Source organism: Mustela nigripes, chromosome 1 (assembly GCF_022355385.1).
Source record: "Mustela nigripes isolate SB6536 chromosome 1, MUSNIG.SB6536, whole genome shotgun sequence".
Taxonomy (NCBI): domain Eukaryota; kingdom Metazoa; phylum Chordata; class Mammalia; order Carnivora; family Mustelidae; genus Mustela; species Mustela nigripes.
In genome coordinates, this window is record NC_081557.1 from 15,029,523 (window position 1) to 15,049,973 (window position 20,451).

General features: G+C 37.0%; 2 protein-coding genes across 2 annotated transcripts; both read left to right on the plus strand.

The window, feature by feature from the left end:
• The first annotated feature begins 8,659 nt into the window (after positions 1–8,659).
• Positions 8,660–9,415, plus strand: LOC132010511 (olfactory receptor 4C46-like). The gene has a single exon (XM_059388340.1). The coding sequence runs from the start codon at positions 8,660–8,662 to the stop codon at positions 9,413–9,415; it is 756 nt and encodes a 251-aa protein (XP_059244323.1).
• Positions 9,416–19,053: 9,638 nt separating this feature from the next.
• LOC132010521 (olfactory receptor 4C11-like) lies at positions 19,054–19,986 on the plus strand. Its single transcript, XM_059388342.1, has one exon. The coding sequence runs from the start codon at positions 19,054–19,056 to the stop codon at positions 19,984–19,986; it is 933 nt and encodes a 310-aa protein (XP_059244325.1).
• Positions 19,987–20,451: the final 465 nt, after the last annotated feature.

Below are 20,451 nucleotides of genomic sequence, written 5' to 3' on the forward strand. Positions count from 1 at the left end.
ATTTATGCCAAACATTTGTAAGTACCCATTTTTATTTTCCAACTACTGGGATTCTTCCTTTATTTTGAATCATAAATAAATGTTGTTCCTTGATATGTTTGTCTTTCAGATAATTTCATTGTCTCTTCAAAACTAGGTGTGCTAGAATTATTCCATGGAAAAAATGAATAATGTAACAATTCATATTCTGAGGTCTTTCTCATTACCTAGGTGTAAGAAGTTTGTTTCTTGGTGGTTTCTTTCTTTTACAAGGTCATTCTCTAGGGAACCACATCATGATGAATGTTTACATGAGAAACCTTTTCAAGGTTCTCATGCATTTCTTCCTCAAACTCTTGTCTTTTGGGTATATTTGACACTCTTCAGTTACAGCTCCCAATAATTTTATTGACCTATTGGCCAAGAGTAAAACTATCTCCTATGTGGGGTGCATGCTGAAACTCTTTGCAGTTCATTTCTTTGGTTGCATGGAGATCTTCATCCTTACTGTAAAGACCTATGATTGTTATGTGGCTATATGTAAACCCCAAATATGTATACGATCATCATAGACTGGGAAAATGCAATAAAACGTTGTTGGGGACCTGGATAGGTGAGTTCTTACACTCCATTATTCAGATGGCTCTGGTAGTGCAGTAACCCTTTTGTGGACCCAATGAGATCAATCACTATGTTTGTGATGTCCACCCTGTGCTGAAACTTGCCTGCACAGACAGATATGTTGTCAGTGTTGGGGTGACAGCCAATAGTGGTATCATTGCACTGGGGAGCTTTGTAATCTTGATAATTTCCTATACCATCCTCCTGGTGTCCCTGAGAAAACATTCAGCAGAAGGCAGGCACAAAGCAGTCTCCACTTGTGACTCCCACATTGCTATGGTCATCATCTTTCTTGGCCACGGTGTTATCCTGTATATGCATTAATATTACTTTTTCAGAGGATAAGATGGTGGCTGTATTTTACACCATTTTTACCCCCATATTAAATTCCCTGATCTATGTTGCTGAGCAAAGAAGTCAAGAATGCGCTGAAAAGACTGTGACACAAGGTTTTCTCAGGAGCTAATGCTAAATAGTTGAAGTAACAATTTAACCAAAATGATCCTAAATTTTCTCCTCTGCTCAACAAAGTCAATAATAACAACTTCAGAAGGTTATTAGAGAACAAAAGAAAGACTAGCACTTTCTACCCACCTGAGGTGTTATTTATCATTATTTTTATATTTGTTCTAGTATTTCATAAGTAGATAAATTTCCTGAATGATCTAGGCCAGAGGAATCTTTTAAACACAGAAGCCCAGGACAATGCTACTGAGCACACTTATTTTCTCCTCACCATTTTGGTCTTTCTGTCATTTTCCTTAAATTGAGAGTCTACTATGAAGTATTTAATGCCGTTTTCTAGTTTTAGAACTCTGATAGAAACATACTGAGCACTTTTTCATGTCTCTGTTCGCCATCTGGATGTCTTCTTTGCAGAAATGTCTGTTCATGTCCTCTGCCCATTTCTTGATTGGATTATTTGTTCTTTGGGTGTTGAGTTTGCTAAGTTCTTTATAGATTCTGGACACTAGTCATTTATCTGATATGTCGTTTGCGAATATCTTCTCCCATTCTGTCAGTTGTCTTTTGATTTTGTTAACTGTTTCCTTTGCTGTGCAAAAGCTTTTGATCTTGATGAAATCCCAATAGTTCATTTTTGCCCTTGCTTCTCTTGCCTTTTGCGTTGTTCCTAGGAAGATGTTGCTGCGGCAGAGGTCAAAGAGGTTGCTGCCCGTGTTCTCCTCAAGGATTTTGATGGATTCCTTTCGTACATTGAGGTCCTTCATCCATTTTGAGTCTATTTTTGTGTGTGGTGTAAGGAAATGGCCCAATTTCATTTTTCTGCATGTGGCTGTCCAATTTTCCCAGCACCATTTATTGAAAAGGCTGTCTTTTTTCCATTGGACATTCTTTCCTGCTTTGTCGAAGATTAGTTGACCATAGATTTGAGGGTCTATTTCTGGGCTCTCTATTCTGTTCCATTGCTCTATGTGTCTGTTTTTGTGCCAGTACCATGCTGTCTTGATGATGACAGCTTTGTAATAGAGCTTGAAGTCCGGAATTGTGATGCCACCAACGTTGGCTTTCTTTTTCAATATCCCTTTGGCTATTCGAGGTCTTTTCTGGTTCCATATAAATTTTAGAATTATTTGTTCCATTTCTTTGAAAAAGATGGATGGTACTTTGATAGGAATTGCATTAAATGTGTAGATTGCTTTAGGTAGCATAGACATTTTCACAATATTTATTCTTCCAATCCAGGAGCATGGAACATTTTTCCATTTCTTTGTGTCTTCCTCAATTTCTTTCATGAGTACTTTATAGTTTTCTGAGTATAGATTCTGTGTCTCTTTGGTTAGGTTTATTCCTAGATATCTTATGGTTTGGGATGCAATTGTAAATGGGATTGACTCCTTAATATCTCTTTCTTCTGTCTTGCTGTTGGTGTAGAGAAATGCAACTGATTTCTGTGCATTGATTTTATATCCTGACACTTTACTGAATTCCTGAAAAAGTGCTCCATATCACTCGGCATCAGGGAAATACAAATCAAAACCACAATGAGATATCACCTCACACCAGTCAGAATGGCTAAAATCAACAAGTCAGGAAATGACAGATGCTTGCGAGGATGCAGAGAAAGGGGAACCCTCCTACACTGTTGGTGGGAATGCAAGCTGGTGCAGCCACTCTGGAAAACAGCATGGAGGTTCCTCAAAATGTTGAAAATAGAACTGCCCTATGACCCAGCAATTGCACTATTGGGTATTTACCCTAAAGATACAAATGTAGTGATCCAAAGGGGCACATGCACCCGAATGTTTATAGCAGCAATGTCCACAATAGCCAAACTATGGAAAGAACCTAGATGTCCATCAACAGATGAATGGATCAAGAAGATGTGGTATATATACAGAATGGAATACTATGCAGCCATCAAAAGAAATGAAATCTTGCCATTTGCGACAACATGGATGGAACTAGAGCGTATCATGCTTAGCGAAATAAGTCAAGCAGAGAAAGACAACTATCATATGATCTCCCTGATATGAGGAAGTGGTGATGCAACATGGAGGCTTAAGTGGGTAGAAGAAGAATAAATGAAACAAGATGGGATTGGGAGGGAGACAAACCATAAGTGACTCTTAATCTCACAAAACAAACTGAGGGTTGCCGGGGGGAGGGGGTTTGGGAGAAGGGGGTGGTATTATGGACATTGGGGAGGGTATGTGATTTGGTGAGTGCTGTGAAGTGTGTAAACCTGGTGATTCACAGACCTGTACCCCTGGGGATAAAAATATATGTTTATAAAAAATAAAAAATTTAAAAAAAAAAGAAACATACTGAGCACTCAAATGTATATGTTGCATGCAGAAAAGGATACAGGAAAAATAACAGAGATCTAACTATAGTATTCTAATCTAAGTCCTCCAGAACACAGTGGAAACTAAACCTAGCAAGGCTAGAAAGGGAGAGGAGGTATGTGCAGCAGAGAGAAAATAGGTTTAAAACACCACAGACCTGTTGTCTTCCTCTCTCTTGGGAGAAAGCTAAGATCCCATTCATATGCTTCTGCTAACTGACTAATCTTGCTTTCTCTATAGCCAGTGGTCCCCAATTAACATAAAGTGATTAAAAGTAAAAACTAAAGAAACAATGAAAACAAAGACAACTGTGATGAGTAGGCCACTTGATTCAATCAACGGGGCAAATAAAATGGTGAAATGCACAGCTGGGAAACTGTATTTCCTCCAATGTTTGAACCAAGCAGCTTTACTGAATACAGTGAGCCATTTGTCACACCTTTCACTTTACACACTCCAAGTTTGCTTGCTTGCTTCCTTCCTTCCTTCCTTTCTTTCTCTTTCTTTTTAAAGATTTTATTTATTTATTTGAGAGAGAGAATGCACTGAAGAGGGGCAGAGGGAGAGAGAGGGACTGAGAACTAGAATCCCCACTGAACAGGAAGCTTGATGCAGGGCTGGATCCCAGGACCTGGAGATCATGACCCTAGCTGAAGGCAGATGCGTGTGTGTGTATAATGGATGCTACCTTCCAGAAATTTCACTACTAAGTATTTTCTCAAAAAACAGAAAAATACAAAAAAAAATCATCTACATTAATGTTTATAGGAGCTAAAAAACAATAGCTGAATTATGGAAAAGGCTGAAGTATCCATCAACTGAAGAGTGGATAGAGAAGATGTGATACACACACACACACACACACACACACACACACACACACACCCCACACTGGAATAGTATTCAGTCATCAAAGAGAATGAAATCTTGCTATTTGCAATGATATGGATGGGGCTAGAGAGTATTATACTAACTGAAATAAGTCAGTCACAGAGAGACAAATAACATATGATTTTCTTCATATGTGGCATTTAAGAAATAAAACAAGCCATTATGGTGGGCGGGGGTGGGGTTGGGAATAGAGAGAGTGATAGAGAGGCAAACCAAGAAACAGACTCTTAAGAACAAGGTGTTGTTTACTGGAAGGGAGATGAGTGGGTGGATGGGTTTTATCAGTGATGGGGATTATGGAGAGCACTTGTGATGAGCACCAGATGTTATAAAGAAGTGTTCAATTACCATATTATATGCCTGAAACTAATATTACCCTTATGTTAACTAACTGGAATTTAAATAAAAAATTAAAAATATATACAAATGGCAAACAGTAACTAGAAAAAAAATGTTCAGTACCCTTAATCATCAGGGAGAGCAAATTAAAACCACAATAATTTATTACCACATAATGCCATGAATGACTAAAAGAAAAATAACAATACCAAGTGACAAGAGTGTGGAACAATTCCTGTAATTAAAATTACAAATTTCTTCTTGCATTTTGATATCTCCCCAATTTTAATGTTGCCTAGTATTCCTTACTGACCAGACCATGAGATCCAGAAATTACTAATTGGGAGTCTTTTAGAGTTACTGATAGAACCTAATAAACAGTTTTTGCAGTCAAGAACTTTAATGGCTGCCATTCCATTGATTTTAAGCCCTCAGTGCTCTAGCTCTGAGGCAATCAATAGCAGGCTTCCAGAAAAGTTTTAATATTGTTAAGGTGGTAGAAGTTCTCTCTGGGACCTGAGTCAACAATTTAAGTACATCACAGGTTCCCACATTGAAATTATGCCATTTTCCTATTCACATGATGTTTGACTTCCTTTGGAACCAATGTTCGCAAAAAGAAAGGGGATTTTTGCATATTTCAGTTCCAAGTACAGGGAAAGAAACTCCCTATTCAAAATTGGATGTTTCTCAAACATGTCTCTTCAGAATACTTGCTTCTAAAACAAAACCTTTCCACCAAAGGAGATAATTAATTCCAGAGAGAAAAACTAGCAGCTATATGCCTAGGTCCTTGAACCTTTTTGGAAACCTCTTTAAATACCCATGCAGTACCAGGTTAAAAATGTTGTGGGGCATTTACATTTCCAGAGCAAGATTCATTATGCTAGAAATGACCCATTTGAAAACATTTCCTCCACGTTTCTTGTCTCTTGCCTATGGGACCAGAGATATCTGGAGATCACTTCTGCATAGTGTAGTAGAAGAATTCATTCTAAATTCAAATCCCAGGTTTTCTATGAAGAATTTTGAGGCTTTAGGCTAGAAGGAAAGTTTTAGACTGATAGAAACACTTCCTCAAGAACTGCTGATTGATTATCGAATTACGGAAATAGACTGAGTGTGTTATGTATTTCACATTGAACGTTTCCTACTCAAGAACAGGCCAGTTTGCAGATGGAATTATTTCTGAAAACCCATAGACATCGTTTAGATCATCTAAGTCTATAAGGTAAGTTTTTCAGTAGCATTGAAGCATTTTAAAGATTGGTATGTTCTATATGTAGTAATCTATATTTTAAAGATTGGTATGTTCTATATGTGGTAATTGATATGTTTCAACATTTTTCAAATACAGTACTATTTTATCCACACACCAGTTCTTAAAAAGATAATTGGTAAGTGTCATTAACCTAATTTGGCAGATGAATATGTTGAGGCTTATAGAGATAACACAATTTGTAGGACCCAGCTCCAACAGCACATGCTTTCTTTTGGCATGAGACAACTCCTTTAACATTCAAAACTTATCACGAGTCTGAAAATCCAATGTAAATACACTTCACACATAGAAAAGACATAAATATCAGTAATAAATAACATAAATCATCATTCATAAATCATCGAACAATGACCAGGGACAGTCCTTCCTGAAGTTAACTGCTATGGATAACGTCTCTGTGGCTTCTTGAAAAGTAAAATTGGGGAGATGACTCTTCCTCACCTTAATGCATTATTTAATGTTTTTCTGTATTTGGATTAATACATTTGCTTTTAATATATTTGCTTTGGATTAATACTAGTGTCATTGCCTCAAAGACCCAAGGAATATATTACACAGTTAAGTTAAAGCACATAAGAAATCAGGAAAGTTGGATCTTAAACTTGAGGGATTATCAGGTAGAAACATGTTTGATTAGGTGGTTGTGGTAACACATCATTATGAAGCTCATAATATCTCATACTTATAAATCAGAGAAGAACACGAATTTTCCTGTTTTTTTTGGGTGATCATAATAAGCATGCTTTGGACACTCTGATGAGAGAGTTGTCACTGTTCCTCATGCTCTGTGTTTAGTTAATTGTATCAGTGATGAGGTTTTATTAAAAACAAAATACCAATTCCAATACAAACTCAAATACCAATTCTCCCTACCTCCTAGGTTCATACACAGTCACAGAAATAGGTGAAAGTTCTTATGTGCCCACAGTGATGTGGTGGGGATGTGAATATATATTTCTTCAATCAATTCTCATAACACTTGGGATATGGATATGATCATTCTCCCTTTATAGATGAGGCAGCAAAGATTTAAGTTGCCAAGAACTATAACATGGATAAAATAAGTGGCAAGTTCAATAGCAAGATTCCAATCTAGTCCCTCTGATTTTTAAACCAATACACTACACTTAACCACTGTGGTAGTCATTTTCAGCATTGTGTAGAAAAATCTGGGGACTCATTATTTATAAAGGGGTTGGGAAGGGAGAAAATGGAGCTGTGTTAGAAGTCAAAGTTAAGTGGGTAGAAGAAGAATCAATGAAACAAGATAGAATTGGGAGGGAGACAAACCATAAGTGACTCTTAATCTCACAAAACAAACTGAGGGTTGCTGGGGGGAGGGGGGTTGGGAGAAGGGGGGTGGGATTATGGACATTGGGGAGGATGTGTGCTTTGGTGAGTGCTGTGAAGTGTGTAAACCTGGTGATTCACAGACCTGTACCCCTGGGGATAAAAATATATGTTTATAAAAAATAAAAAATTAAAAAAAAAGAAGTCAAAGTAAAAGTTCAATTCAATGAAACTAGCACTGCATTTTTATTAATATCTAGGGATTCCAGTGTGTGTGTATGTTCATGAAATTTCCTCATCTATAATTTTCTGAAATCACATTAGAGTCATTATAATTACGATGGCCATGTCAAAAGCAGATTACTGGTTTAACATTGCTTATTATTACATAACAATGTAGGGCAAGGATTAAAAATTGGGGGGAAAATTTAACAAATACAATTTGATCTAATATTGTTTCTGTCTTTTATTATCTGCTTAATCTTGGGCAGGATCCTTAACTTCTTCTCTGTGTCTATATTTTCTGTTATGTAAAGAAGAACAAAATAATAGTGGTAATTATTTCACATGTTTGTACAGAGGATTAAACAGCCATATTTCTGTAAAAACAGAACACAACAAGTAACTAGTAAGTTTTAGTTGATACTATCATTATGGTGTTATTACTATTAACACCAATCTCTGCAATTATTACTTCATTTGCAAAATGGGTAAAATCATACTAACTACACAGGTTACTCTCATGTCGTACACATAACAATCAATCATTAAAGACATATTTATCAGCTATTAAAATGTTATTGGATTTGACAACATGTATTACTAATTCTTTTATAGTAGCTCCTGGAGACTTTTATTACATTCTTGTAAGAAACAATGTGTTATATTTTTTGTCAACTATTATAAATAATCTGATACTGGGCTTTCTGTCACTGGCTTGCATTCCCTTACTGAACCTCAGGTGACTTCATCAAGGCACACAAAGTTCTTCACCATACTTGCATGCAGGAAGAGTCATGTTTCCTCCAACTCCTGTTCATCCTTCCATTAATATTCTCAAATACCTTTTATGGGTCACTATTTCTAAGGATAAAGGAACAATTCCTAGCTGTATACGCATAGCCTTGACACCCATTTCCACACACTCTTTTCAAACTTAGCTACCAGTATCACCACTTAAAGATAATAGATAGTTCTCAGAAAATGATGTGTGCACAGAGGATCTTCAAGAATTCAGAACTCCTATCTCAAAAACCTTATGAGAACCCACAACTCCATAGAATCTAGATATTTACTATTTATGAGATGAAAAAAATTCAATAAAGTCAAGGTTACATTAATCAAAAGGTATTTCTTTTTCAGGTAACGTAATTAATCATAATATGAAATGCTGGAGAATAGGAACAACGTGACAGAGTTTGTTCTACTGGGGCTCACAGAGAATCCAAAGATGCAAAAAATCATATTTGCTGTGGTTTTGGTTATCTACATCATCTCTTTGGTAGGAAATGTGCTCACCGTGGTCACTATCACTGCCAGCCCATTATCAGGGTCCCCCATGTACTTTTTCCTGGCCTATCTGTCCTTTATTGATGCCTGCTACTCTTCTGTAAATACCCCTACACTGATCATAGAATCACTCCGTGAAAAGAAGACCATTCCATTCAATGCATGTATTATCCAAATATTTGGAGAACATTTTTTTGGAGGTGCTGATGTCATCCTACTTACTGTGATGGCCTATGACCGCTATGTGGCCATCTGCAAGCCACTGCATTACATGACCATAATGAATCGGCGGGTGTGTGGCCTGCTAATGGTAGTGGTATGGGTGGGAGGCTTTCTACATGCAACCATACAAATCTTCTTTATCATCCCTTTACCCTTCTGTGGCCCTAACATCATAGATCACTTTATGTGTGATCTGAACCCTTTGCTCAATCTTGCCTGCACTGATACCCACAATCTAGGGCTCTTCGTTGCTGCCAATAGCGGTTTCATCTGTCTGTTAAACTTTCTCCTCTTGATGGTCTCTTATGTGGTCATTCTGCGTTCCCTAAGGAACCATAGCTTGGAGGCGAGGCGCAAAGCCCTCTCCACCTGTGTCTCCCACATCACAGTGGTTGTCCTGTTCTTTGTGCCCTGCATATTTGTGTACATGAGACATCTATTGATAAAGCAGTTGCTTTGTTCTATACTACAATAACGCCCATGTTAAATCCTTTAATCTATACCTTGAGAAATGACCAGATGAAAAATGCCATTAGGAAATTGTGTAGTAGGAAATCTATTTTAGGTAACAAATAAATGTGCCTGGACCTCCATATTGATTCAACTCAAACAAAGATCAGAAGGACATTTTGGATGATCTTGACAAGGGATACCTATAAAATGGAAAAAAAAAAACTGCTATGGATCAAAGATTTTGCATTGAAAAGAACAGAAATGAGTTCAAAGAAAATAAAAAATAACACTGACTCAGGATCACTCTTTGCATATTTGGGCAATTCTATGAAATTGGGGCTTTGTTTTACTAGCTTCATGCATATGTATAGATTCCTAATCTGTCATCATAATTTAATAATTAAAAATATATTGGTATTGACCAGCTATCTTTATAACAATCAAAAGAGGGAGGTACTACCATTATCCCCATTTTTATAGGTGAGGAAACAGAAAGGGGAAAGTATCAAAATAAGTAGACTGAAGAGTCAGTAATCAGAATCTACCTGATTTCTCAAGACATGCTCTTAAATGCTGTGGTACAGTGCCAGATAATGATGATACAAAGATGATTATAATAGATATCATTTATTGAACTAAGGATTTGTCTGATACCACATATATATAATATAAAATATAAGATATTATATTATATCCATATTATATATAGCATACATACACATGTATATGCATGTATTATAAATCAGAATTATATGTAGTTATATATAATTATATATTATATGTATATTAATTAATTTCCTATATCTAAATTCTATGGCCATTTCATTAACAACTTGCTCAATTTTATTTATCCTAGTTGATAATATGTCCACTAAAATATTGTGGTATATAATTACTTTAAGAATATAAAAGCAGGGGGCGCCTGGGTGGCTCAGTGGGTTGGGCCGCTGCCTTCGGCTGAGGTCATGATCTCAGGGTCCTGGGATCGAGTCCTGCATCAGGCTCTCTGCTCAGCGGGAGGCCTGCTTCCTCCTCTCTCTCTCTGCCTCTCTGCCTACTTGCAATCTCTCTCTGTCAAATAAATAAAATCTTTCTTTAAAAAATATATATATATATATATATATATATATATATATATATATAAACAATGGCCCACTGAACCCTTAAGGGGTAGGTGAAGAATATTATATCATGTTTCCAAATTTCCTTGTAGGCTTCAAAATCATTTTGTATTTTTCATGTCACCTACATGCAACCATACAAATCTTCTTTATCATCCCTTTACCCTTCTGTAGCCCTAATGTCATAGATCACTTTATGTGTGATCTGAACCCTTTTCTCAATCTTGCCTGCCCTGATACCCACACTCTAGGGCTCTTCGTTGCTGCCAACAGTGGTTTCATCTGTCTGTTAAACTTTTTACGGTTAAACAGTACACTAATAAGCCATTAGAAAATGCAGTGCCTCAAAGGAAAGATTATTTCAATGTCAGATAGTAATTTCTATTCTTTAATATACATTTATAGTCCATAAACTTATTGCCTGACAATTAACAATAGTTTTTACAAGCAGTACAATGTCTGGTGCATGATAAATGTTGGATAAAAAATAAAAGTATAAAGGAAGATAAATAAAGTCAATAAAATGTAGAGAAAAAAAATACTGTGGTGTAGTTATGTTTGGTTTTCATATTTTACCTGATTCAAACTCTAAGAATTCTCTATGAGAAACTACAATTTGCTTTAACTCCTGCTTAAAATGTGTGATGAGAAAGAATTAAAGCTGAGATTCTCTGTGAAGGAGCAAATAGCTTACTTTGATACTCTTCCTCCTCTGAGCAAGATTTCATCATATGATGGGAGCTGTTCATATTCTCTCTTAATTAGTTTAGTTTTTGGCAACATTTCGTTATTAAAAAGTATTTTTTTAAATATGCAGATCCATCTACACACAGAACAACTTCAGGTTAAATATATTTCATTTATTCCTTCCATTCCTCACTCATTAATCAACAGAAATTTTGTGACCCCAAAGAATGTATCAGACACATTGATGGTGGCTGGGGCTTTGAAAGTGAATAGAGAGGAGCCTGGGTCTTGCCTTCACAGAGCGTTGGATATACTGAGAGATACCCAGAGGAGAGCAGAAAATGACAACACCATGTTATAAATGTTAACATAGTGGCTTCACTGGGTGCTATGAAAGCATGTTTGAAGGATACACAACAAAGAATAAGGGTCAGGAAAGGTTGCAAGATGAAAGGACATGCAACATGGAACCTGGAGCTTGAAATCAAGTCAACAGTATGAGTATGTTCACATCAGTTAGAGTAGGAGCATTCCTACATGAGAGAATACGTAACAAAGTCCAGGGTGTGAAAATCAGTATGCAGGAAACCTCATGAAAGTAGTATGACTATGGTTGTTAATCCATCTATTCAATCAACAAGTATTTACTGAAGTCTCACCATAAGCCAGGCAGTGTACTACACAATGAACTTATAAAAGGTACACAGCAGGATATGAACCTGGAATGAAAGGAACATGGGTCTCATAATCATGTTAAGGTTTATTGCTAAATATCATGGGACAAACTTTGCGAGGACCTTTGAAACAGTGAATGATGCAGTATGATTTGAGTTTGAGATGATAACTGAATGGGTTATCAGGGTGGGAAGTGGTCTGAAGGGAGCAAGAGTGGTGTCAGGATGTTACTGAAATGATTTGGATGTGAAAGGATGGAGGCCTGAAGAATGGTGATGCCAGAGAGGATACAGAAAATGGTGGGCATTGCTGTGTCCAGTTCAGTTTCCCTTCAATTCTCCAATGCCCAAGCTGCTGTGTCTGCACTACTAACAGCCCAGAACTCAGAGCCCCATCATTTCTGTACATTTCCTCCAGAATGAAATTATAGGCTATGTCCATCATCCCAGGAACCAGCAGGAGCCAATTAAAAAAAAAAAAAAAAGGTTATTTATTTATTTAACAGAAAGAGACACAGCAAGAGCAGGAACACAAGCAGGGGGAGTGGGAGAGGGAGGAACAGGCTCCCTGCTGAACAGGGAGCCCAAAGCAGGGCTAGATTCCAGGACTCTGAGATCATAATCTGAGCCAAAGGCAAACAATGACTGGGCTACCCAGGTACCCCAGAGAATGATTTTAACATCAAGTGGATAGGATGATCCATTTTGTGCATACGGTCAGCCTCTTTCCCCAACCACTCCCATCATTGTACAATGGGCCCATGAACAAAATGGTCATGGTGGCAGGGAGGAGGTTGTCCATGAGCTCAACAACGTGGACTTTCACCCACCAAAGCTAGCCTGGCCATGACCACTGCTTTGTGCCAAATCTTCCAGTAGGATATGCAACATGAAGTCTGTAATATGGCAGCATTCCCTGGGATGATCAACCTGTTTGCAGATTGAACTCATTGGACTTCTTCCATCATGGAAGGGCAGTGTTTTGTTCTTACTGCCTAAACACATCCTTTGGATATGGATTTGCATCCCCTGCATGCAATGCTTCTGCCAAAGCTACCATCCATAGACTTGGAGAATTTTTTACCCACATTCATGTCATTTTACACAGCATTGCTTGTGATCAAACAATCTCACTTCACAACAAATAAAGGGCTATAATGGGATCCATGCTCATGGAATTCACTGGTCTTACTACATTTCTCACCCCGTTGAAGAACTGTCCTGATAAAATGGTGGGAAAATCCTTTGCAGAATTAGTTATAGTACATGCCAGGTAACAATACCTTCTAGGTTTGGAGCAAGAGTCTTCAGTTCTCTGGAAAGACGTATGCTCTGAATAAACATCCATGACATGCTCTTCCTCCCATTGCCAGGTTTTGTAATCAAAGGATAGAAATGGGTGAGGCATTACACATTTTTTTTTATTTTATTTATTTTTTTTTAAATTTTTTATTTTTTATAAACATATATTTTTATCTTGACAAACAGAAATCACAGGTAGGCAGAGAGGCAGGCAGAGAGAGAGAAAAGGAAGCAGGCTCCCCGCTGAGCAGAGCGCCCGATGCGGGGCTCGATCCCAGGACCCCGAGATCAAGACCCCAGCCGAAGGCAGAGGCTTTAACCCACTGAGCCACCCAGGTGCCCCAAGGCATTACACTTTTTTTTTTTTTTAAGATTTTATTTATTTATTTGACAGAGAGAGATCACAAGTAGGCAGAGGCAGGCAGAGAGAGAGAGAGAGAGAAGGAAGCAGGCTCCCTGTTGAGCAGAAAGCCTGATGCAGGACTCGATCCCAGGACCCTGAGATCATGACCTGAGCCAAAGGCAGCGGCTTGACCCACTGAGCCACCCAGGCGCCCCGGCATAACACATGCTTACCCTTAGTGACCCACTAGCAAATTTTTTGCTTCCTGTTTCCTCTTACTTATGCTCTTCTTGCTTTGAGGTCTTTAATCCAAAGGGAGAAGTGCTTCCAGCAAGAGACACAGCAAGATTCTATTTAACAGTGTTAAGACTGCTGCCTGACCACTTTTGGCAGCTCATGCTCATGCCTTTGAATCTATAGGCAAAGATGTAAGTTACTGTTCTTCTTGAGGTAATTGTTCCTGGCAACAAAGGGGAAATTGGACAACTACTCCAGAATGGAGATAACAAATAGTATATCTAGAATATAGGAGATCCCATAGGATAATTCTTAGTATCACCATAGTCTGTGAGTATGGTCAATGGAAAACTACAACAACCCAATCCAGGCAGAACTACTAAGGACCCAGATGCTTCAGTAATGAAGGTTTGTGTCACCCCACCAGCTTGAGAACCATGAGCAGCATCTGTGCTTGCTGAAGACACATTGAGTATAGAATGAGTAACAGAAGAAATTATAAATTAAGCATGTGATTGTTATAAAATGAAGACTGTAATTATTGTATTTACTCCTTATATTATGAATGTGTTTGTGTGCTTGAATATATATAAAGCAAATATCTTTGTTTTCTTCCCTTTCTTATTACCTTACTATGAAACTAAATATATATTGAATTTCTACCATGGCATTTTAGTGTTTTTGTTTTCCACCATAATATTGAAGTTACTGAATATTAAGGGGAAAGTAAAAATCACCCCCCAAAATTTACTTCCCCTTACTTTGGGGGTTCTAGGTCATTTTCAGTTCTTGGATAGTTGTGTGATGTTAGGTGGTATTATGACCTTGTGATTTGTTTTGTTTTGTTTTGTTTTGTTTTATTTTGTTTTTTTTTGGAGAGCAAGTATGGATTTAGGAGATGTGTATAGGTACTAATGGATAAACAATGGATTTGCACTTGTTGATTTTATATGTTAACTTGCCTGGGCTACAGGGTACTCAAATATTTGTTCAACTATTGTTTTGGTTTGTGACTATGATATTTTTTTGGATGATATTAACTTTTGAATGGGTAGACTGAATAAAGTAGATTAATCTCACTAAAGTAGGGTTCTCATCTAACTAAATGAAGGCCTGAAAATTACAAAAGGCTAATGTCCCCTCAGTAAGAGGGAATTCACCTGCCTGATAGCCTTCAAACTGAACCATCAGCTCTTCCTGTCTGATAATTTTCACTCTGACACATTAACTCTTCCTGATGAAAGGAGCCTCCTTTCAATGGACCTGAACCGGGACATTGGCTTTTACTGGTTTATAGCAGTTTCTGGTCTTTAGACTCAAAATGGGACATAGACTGTGCAGGTTTTGCACTTGCCAGCTCCATATACATACATCCATATTCTTTTCAATAAATCTCTTTGTGTGTGTGTATCTCTGTGTGTGTGTGTGGGGGGGGTTAGCACTTCCTTACCTTCTAACATTACAAGATGCTCCAGTTCATCTTGTATATTTCATGCCCCCAAGCTAGAGTCAGCTATTTAAGAAGTCCTGATTCATTTTTGGATAATGGTGTCTGGAACCATGTCCTGGGCATAGATCATTAGATAATCACTGATTTTTTTTTTTATTCTAGCCAAAAGTCATCATTTATGGTCCAAATAAGCTCCTTTAATTGCAAGAAGAGATCACCTTTTCCCCATAATCTAAAAATAAATATTGAAAATTATCTACTTCATTATATCTAGATCATGCTTCTTAACTAAAAGGGAAGGGAGACCTCAGGGAATGACCTTCCCCAGACTCCTATATTTTGCATCATTCATGTTTAAATACTAGTGCAGGAAAGGCAGAAAAGGAGCATTTCCCAGTCAAAATTACATGTGAGAGAAAGTGTCAGATGAATCCAGGACAGACTTTGTCTTCTGGTATGTAGGCAATAACCTATGCCTCAGTGACATATAAAAAGATCAGACAGGATTTTAGAAACATTTATTTTTTTTTCTCATTTGAACTAATAGTGGCCAAATTACCTTGAGAAGAAAAGATTACTCTAAATCCTAATGTTTGTATAAGCTCTTAAAACTGGTAAGATTTGTGTTGGAGATTAACGTGACTTTATTTAATACTCAGAAAAAATATCTGATCAATGTCACAGTGTTCATCTAGCACATAGAAGGCATTTGTAGAAGGATAGAAAGTTTTGGGGGTTTTCTAGAAGTAGATTATAATAGAAACTGAGAAGACAGAATAAGATAAATGCACAACAGCTCCTGGTGGAGAAATGATCAAATAGAAATAATATCTGAGTGTTCCAGGAAATGCTCCATGGAGATGATGATTTATTTTGGACGGAGTAGGCTTCCCTTTTCAGTGGTAACTGAGTATTGAATAGGACCAAACAACTGGATCCTAATAATAGGAAATTCTCTTAATTCTTTCATTTACTTTATGAATACTTATTATTAAATATGTATTTTCTCTAGATGTTTAAATCCAGAAGTGAACAAATGTGAATAAAATCTGCCTTCCTTAGTTTGCTTCATTCAAATGTATGCCAAGCTTATATCTATTATTATGTTAACTATACAAATAGTTCAGTCTATAATTCTATCAGATATATAGATAGATAATTGATGATAATAGATCAGTAGGTGGCTGGATTGACAATTGGATAGATATTAGATATCTTTTTATAGTAACTGACTGTTAAAAACCACAAACAAGTTTTCATTCCCATTTGCTAAAGATTTGAGGAAAAAAGCATATCTGGCAAACCCCTAAGAATGCAAGGGAACCTGTAGTGAATGGCAGTGTGGTTGGGATATGATGTGGTTAAGAGCTGTGAGTCCAGAACTGACTCTACAGCTGACTCACCCTGTGACACAGACATTTAAATCTTACTCTGGCCCTGGGAATCTTACGTCCCTACAGCCTTTGTCCAAAGACAGTTGTTATAAAGCAGTAATATGCCAATGTGATTAGCAAACCATCTACTAAGAGGTTTCTAAAAGCTTTATTTTTTTTTTTAATTTTTTATTTTTATAAACATATATTTTTATCCCCAGGGGTACAGGTCTGTGAATCACCAGGTTTACACACTTCACAGCACTCACCAAATCACATACCCTCCCCAATGTCCATAATCCCACCCCCTTCTCCCAAACCCCCTCCCCCCGGCAACCCTCAGTTTGTTTTGTGAGATTAAGAGTCACTTATGGTTTGTCTCCCTCCCAATCCCATCTTGTTTCATTTATTCTTCTACCCACTTAAGCCTCCATGTTACATCACCACTTCCTCATATCAGGGAGATCATATGATAGTTGTCTTTCTCTGCTTGACTTATTTCGCTAAGCATGATAAAGCTTTATTTTTAATGCAGCATCATTATGATATATTTTCAGTGACCAAAGGAAATGTTTTAAAAGGTAAGTCCTCCTCCCAATTGTGAATTGAGGAATCAATCCCCCCACACCAAGCCACAAATATTATGCTATTTTGTTACTATCTTAAATACAATTAATTGAAATGAGTCCATGTGTGTGTGATATACATTATTATGATGTGAAAGAAAATATTACCATCCTCCACATACAGTCCTGAACTCTATCACTTTCCAATGTATATTAAAAACCATTTGTGTGTATAGCCACTTCATTTTTATTGATAATTACATAAAATACCATCTCTCATTCATTTAGCTTCCTTTTTGATGGGCTTGAAGTTGTTTCGTAATTTTTGCCTACTTGGAAAGGGCTGTTGTGATTGTCTTTGTGCCTGTGACTGAAATTACTTGCAGCAAATGGAAACACCAGTCCTGTGTCTATGCGCTGTTGAAATATCATCATGCCGAATATCACTCCCTGAGAGACTGCATCCCTTTAAGACCCTGCTAAGGATGTGCGGCATCAGTTGTTTCCCACATCAGTTTCAGCAGTGTTTGTTAAGCGGCATTCATCAAAAAGGCCACTGTTAATCTGATAGGTAAAAAGATATTTAACTGGAATTTAAATCTGAATGTATTTTTCTGTGAATGAATATGATTATACTGTCAAATAATGTTTAATAAGAAGAGTTGCTCTTGAAGTCAGTTCTTTCCCTCATTTTTGTTTGCACTTTTTAAAAAAGATTTTGTTTATTTATTTATAGAGTGAGGAGAGCCTGAACAGGGAAAGGGGAAGAGAGGGAGATGGAGAGATAGAAATTTAAGCAGGCTCCATGATCAATGCGGAGCCTGGAATGGGACTCAATCCCACAAACCTGAGATCACAACCTGAGTGGAAATCAAGAATGGGATGCTTAACTGATTGAGCCACACAGGCACCCTACACACTCTTTTCTTAAAGAGTGATCTCTGAAAGTCATTTGCATTTGAGAAAATTGTGCTTCTGTGTGGAATACATGTTGCATATCTCCTTAAATGATTTGGCATTTTTTGGTATTGTGCTACAATATGGTAAATACATATGAAGAGGACAGATAAGGATTTTTCCACTGTTTGGTATATATAAATAAATATTCATTCCCTTCCTCTATCTATCTTCTCTTATTGAAATCCAGGTATGGGTCACTCAAAACATAGATTCCAAGAATTCTAAGTCCCTGGTGCTTAAAATAACATAAAATTTGAAAGAACACTTTGATTTATGTCATATGTTCTGTATTTATCCTATATTGCAATCTCAGTCGATCCTTATGTTTTAACAAAATATGCTGAAAAAAAAAACAAATAAAATAGTGAATGAGGTGAAGAATTTAACTTTGGGCAACATAGTATAATTTCAAAAGTACAAAATATTATGATAGAAGCTTAATTTAGAACTCAAAGTAACTAGAAATTATTGAGAGTTAAAAGAATAGGAAATAAAGACTCAAGCTACCAGACCAAGTTTCACAATGGAGTTTACCAATTGACTGAAAGTTTACTGTTAAAATATTGTTTGTTTTTCTCTTGTTCTCTCTCTCTCTCTTTTTTTTTATGTTAAACTAAAGAGAGACATTCACTTCAGAAAGATGCCCTCTCACACAAAATCCCCTAGGTTAATATTTATTGTGCCTGAAGAATCAGGTACTCTTTCATTATTGATATTTTTCATTGCTTCCATTAATAATCAGCTGAATAGATTGTGAAGAGATAATATGATTTCCTCTTTATTCAGAAGAAAATGACACAGAAGGTAAAGGAATACACACTGGTAAGTGGTGCATCCATGATCAAGCATATGGATTTAATCTCTAAATTAAGTAATCATTGCATAATATTTCTTTCTTTGCAGATTAACCATTTCTAACCAATGCTTTCTCCATGTTGCCTGAAATTATGCAGCAAAACAACAGTGTAACTGAATTCATACTATTAGGATTGACTGAAGATCCTATGAGACAGAAAGTGGTATTTGTAATCATCTTCATTTTTTATCTGGGAACAATGGTAGGGAATTTGCTTATTATTGTGACCATCAAGTCCAGCCGGACACTTAGGAGCCCCATGTACTTTTTCCTATTTTATTTGTCCTTTGCTGATGCCTGCTTTTCAACCTCCATAGCTCCTAGACTAATTGCGGATTCACTCTCTGCAAAAAGAATCATAACTTACAATGAGTGCATGACTCAAGTCTTTGCACTACATTTCTTTGGTGGCATGGAGATCTTTGTGCTCATCCTCATGGCTGCTGATCGCTATGTGGCCATTTGCAAGCCTTTACATTATCCAACCATAATGAGCCAGCAAGTCTGCAACATTTTGATTATTATTGCATGGATTGGGGCTTTCATCCATTCTACAACCCAGATTATCCTGGCCTTGAGAATGCCTTTCTGTGGACCCAATTTCATTGATCATTACTGCTGTGATTTGCAGCCCTTGATGGAACTTGCTTGCATGGATACATATGAGATCAACCTGTTGATGGTGTCTAACAGTGGGGCCATTACCACAAGTGGTTTTGTGATTCTGATAATCTCATACATTATCATTTTGCATTCACTGCGAAACCACAGTGCAGAAGGAAGGAAAAAAGCTCTCTCTACTTGCACTTCTCATATCATAGTAGTAGTGTTATTCTTTGTTCCATGTATATTCATATATACACGCCCTGCAACCACTTTCCCCATGGACAAGATGGTGACTGTATTTTATACTATTGGGACACCTTTTCTCAACCCATTCATCTACACACTGAGGAATGCAGAAGTGAAAAATGCCATGAGAATGATATGGCATATCAAAATTACATCTGAATGCAAAAGATGAATTGAGGGCTTTGGTTGATTACTTATTCTGTGCAGATATCACATAGGGTAGTATATATCTTGACTTGCCCAATGCAATCTAAGGTAGTGCACCTAATTTCCTTACTTTTCTCTGTACTTCTGCCCTCAAACTAGTGGTTTCCATCATAATGCTAGCCTGGTTCTTACCTTTCCTGAGAGCTCAATTTTGATATTGGTGATAATGACACACTATCATGAATAATTGGTGATAATGAAGTACTTCTCACATCTAAGTCTACCCTCTAGTTTGATAAGGAGAAAGATATTTTTGCAATCACAACTGTTCAAACTTTGAGCATCCATAAATAATAGTCTGTTTACTATGACTTTTAATTGTCTCTATAGCACATTTCAAATAAGGTGTTTTGCTTTGTCTTGAACACATTCAGATCAAATGAATTAACATTGTGTGGCAAGAATTCTTCTCACTGTATCATTAGTTTAT

Excerpts from the sequence above, each read along its gene's own strand:
- LOC132010521 (XM_059388342.1), top strand. The coding sequence starts at position 19,054 with ATGCAGCAAAACAACAGTGTAACTGAATTCATACTATTAGGATTGACT.
- LOC132010511 (XM_059388340.1), top strand. The coding sequence starts at position 8,660 with ATGCAAAAAATCATATTTGCTGTGGTTTTGGTTATCTACATCATCTCT.